The sequence below is a fragment of the Archocentrus centrarchus genome, chromosome 2 (assembly GCF_007364275.1).
Source record: "Archocentrus centrarchus isolate MPI-CPG fArcCen1 chromosome 2, fArcCen1, whole genome shotgun sequence".
NCBI lineage: Eukaryota > Metazoa > Chordata > Actinopteri > Cichliformes > Cichlidae > Archocentrus > Archocentrus centrarchus.
Genome location: NC_044347.1, coordinates 19,013,192 through 19,022,441, shown reverse-complemented (window position 1 = coordinate 19,022,441; position 9,250 = coordinate 19,013,192). Strand labels below are relative to the sequence as shown.

At 43.1% G+C, this 9,250-nt stretch overlaps 1 protein-coding gene across 1 annotated transcript; it reads right to left on the bottom strand.

Moving 5' to 3' along the window:
• Nucleotides 1-1,942: 1,942 nt before the first annotated feature.
• Nucleotides 1,943-7,930, bottom strand: LOC115795633 (cytochrome P450 4F3-like). The gene is made up of 13 exons (XM_030751629.1): nt 7,709-7,930; nt 7,437-7,581; nt 7,292-7,345; nt 7,025-7,152; nt 6,704-6,825; nt 4,453-4,599; nt 4,222-4,351; nt 3,250-3,316; nt 2,975-3,104; nt 2,748-2,881; nt 2,414-2,478; nt 2,244-2,326; nt 1,943-2,162 (listed from the first exon to the last, which is right to left on the bottom strand). The coding sequence occupies exons 1-13, from the start codon at nt 7,913-7,915 to the stop codon at nt 1,943-1,945; spliced, it is 1,632 nt and encodes a 543-aa protein (XP_030607489.1). The 5' UTR covers nt 7,916-7,930.
• Nucleotides 7,931-9,250: the final 1,320 nt, after the last annotated feature.

Here is a 9,250-nt window from a genome sequence, read left to right as displayed (position 1 = left end):
TTGACTAAATCTTTTACTGGGTAAGCCAATGCATCTCCAGACACCACGTCTGCTCCTGGGCCAGCTGACAGCTCTCCCCTGCCTCTCCTGTTCCTTTTCCAGTGCCAGTTCGGTCTGGCACCTCTTCAGCTCACCTGCCCCCTGCTGACGCCCTCCGCTGGTCTGGATCATCTTGGACTTTTGAACTTGTTATCTAAGGACTTCAAGACATTTTTTTTTGTTTGTTTGTTGTTAAGGTATTAGGGTTGTTTTGAATTAGAGTTTTGGTTATTCTTTTGGTGTATTTTGAAGGTGATGTTCTACATGGGTCTCCAGTGTTTTTACTTTGTCTTTATCACACAGACTGGTCTGTTACCATGGTCAAGAGGATGAAACACTCTAAAGTGGTTGCAGGTCACATGAGTTAATCATGACAAAGCTCATGGCCACGAGTGCAGCTGGCCTTCTGCTTATAAAATACAGATACACCAACAATCTGTCGAAACATTTGACAAAAGTTCGACACGTTCAGATGGATAAATGCTCAGTTTTCAGCTGCCTCATACTTCACCTGTTGTTGCCACAGGTATGCTATGCTAGCAGAGGATGGATGATATAAATGAGCAGTCGCCTGAATTGTGCAGCACGTGGACACAAACTGTGTCTACATGCTGTTGTGTTTTTTTTGTTGTGACAGCTGCATTGTTTTGCAATCTCAAACAGAGAAGCGCTAAACCTCAGAATGGGTGCACGAGTGATGTAAGCATTAATTCAGATGATTATCTGAGATGGTCGTGCTTTAATGTATAAAAAAACGGAAGTGCCCGGAGCCTGGGGCTCTTTGTTCCTCTCTGATAGGAGCAAATTACAACTTGTAATGTAAAACATAATAACAGCAAGTCTGAACTGCACCACGCACGATCTCTGTTCATCTTCAGACTTCTTGTCTGGTAAAAACATTTTTTATTGTATAACATTAAAAAAGAGGCAAAACTAGTAACTAAAGTTCACCCTCGTGTGTAAATACGAGGGTGAGTGTTGAATACCAAGAGAGTGTGATATCCATTCTGCCCCATTTTTCAGATGACCAACTCGTTCCCGAACCACGGCAAGTTAACCAAACAACCATGAGGTAAGTGTCCTAAAGTTTACGAGTGCTGGCAAACCCACAATTTACTCTATGTGCACTCTATCATAGTTAGCACAGCTCAACTGCACCACCAAAACAAAAGAGAGGAAAGTTGAATACTCTGCTTTTCTTCCTCAGGGGGATCCTGAAGGTTCAGTGTTTGCTGCTGCTGCTGCTGCTGCTGCTGCTCTCTCCCGCTGAGCCCAAAACTAAACACGTTGTTGTGAGGAAGGGCTCGTGCGACAGAATGATGAAAAACATCAACGGCAGAAATGAATGCAAGGAGAAAAATGCTTTCATCAAAGAAGAGTATTTGGAATTGATTGTGACTTTGTGTGCAAAAACAAACACTGGTTTCGTCCCCATAGAGTACGAGGTTATCGACTGTAAGCAGCTGAGCAAGAATCCTTGTTCATACAAATACTCAGAAACCAAACTCAGGCTGATACAATGTGACGACGGCAAACCTGTGCAGCTTGAAGCTTGGGAGGCTTAAAATGGATTTCAGTGAAAATTGTGTGGTTATGTTCTCATAAAGAAGTTAATCTGGAAGTAAAAGCTATGGTTATTGTGGAAGTGGAAGGATTTTAATAACTCACATGCAATAAAGCAAAATAAACTTACTTCATCCAACAATATTTTTCTCTTGGTTTATTGGATTTATAATATGAATACATTTTGAGAAAGAATAAATTAGGAACAGAGAGTAATGAAAGATGTTCATGGTTATTGTTGTGTTTGAGCTACATTAGATAAGAAGACTAAAGAGTGAGGTCAAATAACAGGAAGTTCCTGCAGACAGATGATGTCTGTTGATAGGCATTATTTGTTGCATCATTCATCTGACTGCTCCTTCAGTTTGGGTGTGTTCAGAGGCTCCAGCTGCAGCCACAGGCCTCCCTCTGCACGCAAGACAATTTGGGGGAGACGACGAACTCTCGGCGAACTGCTCCCAAGTTCAGGGTTCACCCCTGGGGTCAGTCGAAACCTGAGCAGGGTCAACGCCACAACAACTCGAAGCTCAGCCATGGCAAATTTCTGACCAATACAGTTCCTGTGAAGAAAAATTTGTTATTTTTACCAACACATTTCCCATTTCTAACATTGGGATTAGTGCTGAGTGATGAAACTGAACCTGGGGCCTGAGGAGAAGGGGATGAAGGCATGAGAAGCGTGGCTCTTTGTGGTGCTCAGGTCAAATCGTAGGGGATCAAATTCCTGGTTGGACAGCAAACAACAAATATTAAACATAATAGCATGTCTACAGCATGAGTAGACATTAAATTTATGTTACTAAGTTCTTACATTTGGGTTTGTCCAGACAGCGGGGTTGTGATGTGTTCCATAAATGCTGACCACGCAGATCGCATCTGGTTTGTGAGAAAAAAAAAAGTTTACATTAAGTTTCCATTTATCCAGCTTCAATCTTTATTGGTCACCAACTGTTCTGATCAAGTGCTTAACTTGACATTAACAGCTCACACTGACACACAGTGAACTCTCCTTAAATGGGATCCCTTAAAATACTGTCTCAGAAATTAAGTATTTCATATGGTTACAGCATGAGTTATGACATAGCACAGCTCGTTTTTCCTCTCATTTCTATTTTGATATCTTGAAGGAGAACTTCCTCTCTCACCCTCTGGGACTATGCGATTCCCTGGCAGCACCATGTCCTGTGTGTATTTCCGTGATACGGCCTGGATAGGAGGGTAGAGTCTGAGGCTCTCTTTGATGCACATGGTGGTGAAGGGAAGGTTGGACAGATCCTCCCTTTAGAATAAGTCATGTCAGTGCACTGAGGTAACATTCACATGTAAACATTTGAATCTGCAAATAATGCTGTTGGCATCTGTGAGTTCTGACCACTCAATTTCATGTCCATCTCGTCCCTTCATCAGGTCCATCACTTCCTGTCTGCATTTTTCCTGATAGTGTTCATGGCGTGCTAAATTATACAGCGTCCAGCAGATGGCGCTGGCTGTTGTGTCGTGACCTGCAGATGAGAAAACACTTGAAGGACAATTACGAGCTGCAGCTTTAAAGAGACATCACACATCCTACAGTGTATAGCAGCAGTTACCATTATTGTGTCATTGTTACATGTGACCACAGAGGTCGCTGTTGGAGTTTCATCTCACCTGCAAACATGAAGGTGTCGGCTTCAGCCTGGATCTCCTCGTCTGTTAGGCCTTGTCCATCTTCATCCTTCAACACACATTTAGTAACAATGTTTATCAGTAATACTGATAAACTATTAACTGTCTCAGTAAAAGATCAAATTAAATGAGTTTGGAAATGGACATGGTCATGGCCAACGTACGCAGGGGAGATGCAGAGATCTACTTTGCTACATGATGTATTCACATTAATCATGCAGGTACAAAGAATGGAGTCAATACACTGTTTTTAGGAGTTGGATAAACAACTTTTTAAAATTTTATTTATTTATATATTTTATTTTAAATGTTTTAATTAACAATAATGTAGCACAATGTGAAGGTGAACCTGTTGGACAATTTTGGCACAATTTTTTATTTATATTTATTATTTTATTACTCCTACTGGATTATCAGCAATTGAGCAACCAAACATGGCACACAGGCACATCTCAGGCCCCTGAAGGTTCTTAGCTGTATAAGAAGCCACCATGTTGATGGAAAACATACAGCAACAAAATGACCTGTTTTAGCATTTATTGCATCTTATTGTATAGATCTCTGTCACCCATTCCTCTGATAATGTCTCACTGAAGTAGGAGTCACTCAATTGATGCATTTTGTGTAGAAGAGTCAAATAATGAATGAAATGCCCTTTTTTATGTGAATGTGCACAGAGCCAGAAGCAGAAAGCCTAGGTTAACAGAGAAAGCTGATAACCACTGTTGTGATACCTGTTATCTGTGACTGGAGTTTTACATTTGTGGTCAGCTAATGCAAAGAAAGCCTGGCTGTGTTGAACTTCTTTCATAGTCCACTCCTCTGACAGCAGTGTAAGTGCTGTAGATGCTGTTTGGAAGTTCCTGTTTGTGTGTGTGTTGTAAAGCTGAATGCCTGACCCCTTATTTAAGAGACACTCGGGCTGATATACTGCTTTGAGCCCCTCTGTCTTACCCTTGTTAGCAGGAGAATGTCCACAAAATCTCTCCTCTTCTGTGGTGTTGGGGCAACATCAGACTGTGTTTCTGTCTCCCTCTGTTGGCTGAGGAGGGCACGGCGCTTTTGAACCACATCTCTGGTGAACCTGCAAACCAGAATACAGCAGATTAGAATTCATTGCATTTGTAGTTTCCTTTGTTACTTGTGTATCTCAGGTACATAAATGTCAGAAGGTCAGAGCATTACCTGTGTACAATGTTTGCGGCTTGTTTGAAACGTTTCCCCTGCTGAGTCTTCCAGTAAATCCAGTCCCAGTGGTGTAAAATGTGCTGTCGTCGATCGATTATCAGGTCACTGAGCTCCACTATGGCTGACACGTACTCACTGGAAGACCTGTAGGGAGAATCTTCTTAGAAACAGACAGGTACAACAAAAATGGAAGATATCAGTTCAAATATGAGTATACACCTCTGCCAGGGAAGCTCACTCTCTTTAAGAGAATAGTATTATTTTTTATTCATATTCATTTTGTTTTCTTCTTTTAAAATTTACTTTGTAGTGTAGTAAAAAGACAGATGTGAAATGCAGAAGTGAGGTCAGAGGTCAAATGTGACATGACATTTGGATGTAAATTATAATGTGATATTTAGAATCCCCACATATCATTCCCTGCATGCTGTCAGTACAAGCAATGGTGGTAAGAAACATAGTTTTAATAAATAACTTTATATAACATCATGGTATTGACCTTCAGACCTTGAAGGAAAGGTCAGAGGTCAAATGTGACATATTTTAAATCTTTGTACAGTACTTTCTATATGTTGACAATACGCGCAATACTTGTAAAAGTCAAAGTTTAAGTTCTCCACAAATAAATCATGAGGTTGACCTCGAAGACCTTGGTGGGTTAAGATGAGCCCACTTTGGCAAGCGCTGACGACCAACAGTTGGCGCTTGTGGCATAACTGTCCCCTCAATTTTAACTGCACCCTATACACCTCATTCACTCACAAACATTAACACATAGACCTACAAGTTGGGGAGGAGGAGGGGTGGATGGGTCATCTTACACCCCGATTTCTTGCGTCTCGCCCGGGGTAGGGGTCGGGTGGTTCCTTGGGGACCGGGCTGGTGGCGTCCTGGGGTCGCTGTTGGCCCTGGGGTGGTTTCCACTTGCCCCGCCTTCAGAGGGTGGGTAGCTATGGATGAATGTGTGTCTTTGTGTATTTGTCACCGTCTCCGTGAGTATGGGTGGGTGAGTGAATGTGTATGTATGGCATATCTGTGTGTGGGTAAGTATGTATGGGCATGTATGAGTATCTGTGTATAAATGTGTACACGGGTGTCTGGGTGTGTTTGTATGTATAGCTGGACCTGGGTCTGGGCCTTGTGCCTTGCCTCCTGGCCGCTCCTTGCTGGTTGCCTCCTCCCCCCTACCCCCCTGGGATGGGGGTGCCTCGGGGTTCCTGGGTGGGGCTGGGTGTTCTGGCGTGGGTGCTGGCCTGCCCCCCTTGGGGGTGCGGTGCGGGGCTGCCTTGGCTTCTTCGGCGTGGGGGGGGGGGGGGGGGCTGTGGGGTGGGTCGGGCGGTCCTTGGGTGCCGTGGGCCCGGGAGCCCTGCCGCCGGCCAGTGCAGGGGGCTGGCCGCTGGGGGGGGGCTGGCTTCTCATCGCCTTGGGTTCCCTGGAGCCCTCGCTCCTCGACTGGGGGGGCTCCGTCTGAGACCACCCTCTCCCGTCTGCTGGGGTAGGTGTGCGGTTGTCTTTGGACTGAGTGGCCGGGGGTCTTCCTGGCTCTTGGTGGGCTGCTGGTGGCCTGGGGTTCCGGGGGCTTTCCGTACCTGCCTCTGGCTTCTGATGGGTGGAGCTGCAGCGTTTTGCCCTCATTGGTAAGTACGTTCCATGACACAGACACAAACATGACACAGACACAAACGCCCACTCAATCACAACTCAACAAAATTGTTGGTGTGCGTAACATGCTTTGTTAGTTTTGTTTTTCACACACAAATTTATTTTTGCAAGTATTGATAGTATTTTTTTATATGTTAAAGTGATGAAGTATCTGATTAATAGACTTGTGCTCTTTCCCCTTTTTTTTGCTCCCTTTCTCTCTCCCTTTTTCTTCTCTTTATTTTCCTCTTCTTCAGCCTGTCAGCTCTGGCTGTTACATAGTATGTGGAAAAATAACTCAGATAAATAAAATAAAGGGTTAAAACATCAACAAGAAGAGCCTATTGAGAACCTATAGAGCTCATCTTGAAATAGCAAATATGTTTGGCACAACAACGCATTCAGATCACAGTTCTGCTTGCAAGATCTACCAGACATGACAGGCTTTAAAAAAAAAAAAAAAAAAAAAAAGATGAGCCCACTTTACACCCCTACAAAGTCTTGTGTTTTACATACAAAATGACACAGACACACACACACAGACACACATGCAAATGCTGCCAAAAACATAAACTCCTTGGCAAAGGTAATAAGTGGCTGTTCTCACTCCTGACAGTTGCTGTTGTAGCTGAAGGCACATTTCAGTAAACTGTCCAGAGTCATCAGAGAGATGTGGTCAAACATCTCTATATTAGTCTCGCCTTCTGCTGCAAGTCGGCACCACTTGTCCTGGAAACAGAAACAAGGAGGGAGGAAGAGGACAAAGGTGTGAACTACAGCTCATTATCCTCACAGCTGTTCCAGTTTTATCGACAGGTGGTGTTTCAAACTGGATCAAATGTTTGCTTGTCTAAATATGTAAATAAGAAGAAAAATTGTGATGGAATCGATTTTTGTATAAATGCGTGTGTGTCTGTGTGTGTCTTACATGCATGGTTTTAGCTGAGGAGTTAAATATGACAGTGTAGCTCTTCAAAATATCAAAATGAAAAGCTGGAGTCAGCAGCCGTCTCTTGCGAGACCACACCTCTCCGTCAGTGATCAACACACTGCGCCCTGAGACAAAAGAGACGGATCAGTGAGTAGTTAGGATCACTGTCATTCAACTTTTAGAATTAAGTCTTAAACATACTGGAAAACATGTCATTCCTGTAAACTCTGTAACCAGAGACTGAAGCTGAAATATTTGACTCACCCAGCCATGGGCGTAGTAGGGGATAAACAAACTCATCTTTCACTGTGATCTTGCCTAAAGGAGTGAGGAAGGATAGATGATGTAAGAGAAAAACAAAAGATTTGGAAATATGGTTTAACAACTGACTGATAGTGTTTTGTCCTACCAGGTGCCATTAGCAGAGGTTTGACATAGTCAGGGTGGAAGACTCTGACCAGGTGATAAAAAGGACCGATGAACCAAGAGCAGGAGTGTTTGAACATCTGCACCAAGTCATCCACCTGCAGAAGACCTTCCTCTTTGCTCTGCATCTATCACATTTTAGCACAAAACAAGACTTAAAGATCAGTAGTCAAATTTGTTATGGCAACACAAAGTACATATCGTTTCACTCTGAACTCTACACCTAAAAATTTGTAATGTATCCGTGTGTCGTACCTGTCCCAGATGGCCCAGCAGCCACGAGTGTGTTTGTGGTTTGCTGAAGCAGGACAGCCTGTGAGTGAACCAGGCATGACGCAGCAGCAGCCTCACAGTCCAGATTGTAAGCGCAGCAAGCAGTCCTGTACCGACTATGCAGAGGAGTGAACAGAGGCCTGTCCAGCTGAAGACCTGAGAGGGGACACTGTGCAGCAGGAGAGCCATCGCTGAGAGAGAAATCAGTATCCAGAAGTTCAGGTTTCTCATCACTGGTCCTGCTCTGTGGTTGTTCTTATAGAGGGAAGTTGTTGATGTTGAAACATGCAGAGGAAACGGCTCCACCCCCAATTCTGATGAATTCAACAGGAAAACAAAACAAATCAAGGCATGTCTGTCATCACGCTCACAACCTGGTTTTGTTTTATCCTACAAAGTTTGTGTTCAAATTGTCAACACAGTGATTGCATAAAATGTTAACACAGCTTGTGTGGTCCTCATATTGAGACATTAATGTGTTTCAAAATGTGCTAATTATCAGTAAAGTATCAATAAAGTATCATCAATTAGGATTTTAAATAAGCCAACAATAAAACTGTAAAAAGGTTCATATTTATTGTACAGCTTTAACAACCAACAAAACATTTCATGAATTTTTAAATGTATAAAGTCATCGGTTCACTAAGGCCCTGTTTACACAGAACATTTTCAAATGAAAACGGTAAAGTTTTGGTGCATTTCAGCCTCACGTTTGCACGAGAACAGCATAAAAACAACACTTTTTGAAAACGGGTTCCAGAGTGGAGCGTTTCCTAAACTGATGTTCTCCGTTTCCATGTAAACAGGTGAAAATGCTACTTTTTGAAAACAGGATTATTGGCACATGTGCCCTATGGTTGTGACTCCTACTGTATATCCACACTGCCAGCATTGTGTCCTGGCAATGGGAACTACAGCGTTTTCAGTGTCTTGCGCTTCCTTGCAAAAGGAGATTGTTTTTGAAATGCTTCCATCTGAACGCGCTACTTTACGAAAATGGAAAGGACACTGTTTCCACTGAAAACATTCTCAAGTGAACAGGGCTGATGTTCCAGTTCCTACAATGACAGGAGCAATTGGAGCTGATATTTTTCTCTCAAGTGGCTTCCCCATTTTCCAGTTGTAGATACTCTGTGTCTGAGTCCTACAGTCTTGTCGTTTTATTGATTTTATTGACCTTTAACACTAATTATTGGAACACAAAATTTGTTTTATAAGCTCATTGACTCTTGGCCTACATACACAGGTGAATCCAATGATGAGAAAGGGTTAAGGTGGCCAATTGCAAGTCTTTCTCCTCTTTGCATCTTCTCTGAAGAGTGGCAACATGGGAGCCTCAAAACAACTCTGAAATGACCTGAAGGCAAAGATTGTTCAACATCATGGTTTAGGGGAAGGATCCAAAGAGCTCTCTCAGAAAGTTCAGCTGTCAGTTTCCTCTGTGAGGAACATAGTGAGGAAATGGAAGACCGCAGGCACAGTTCTAGTTAAGGCCCGAAGTGGCAGGCCAAGAAAAATCTCTGA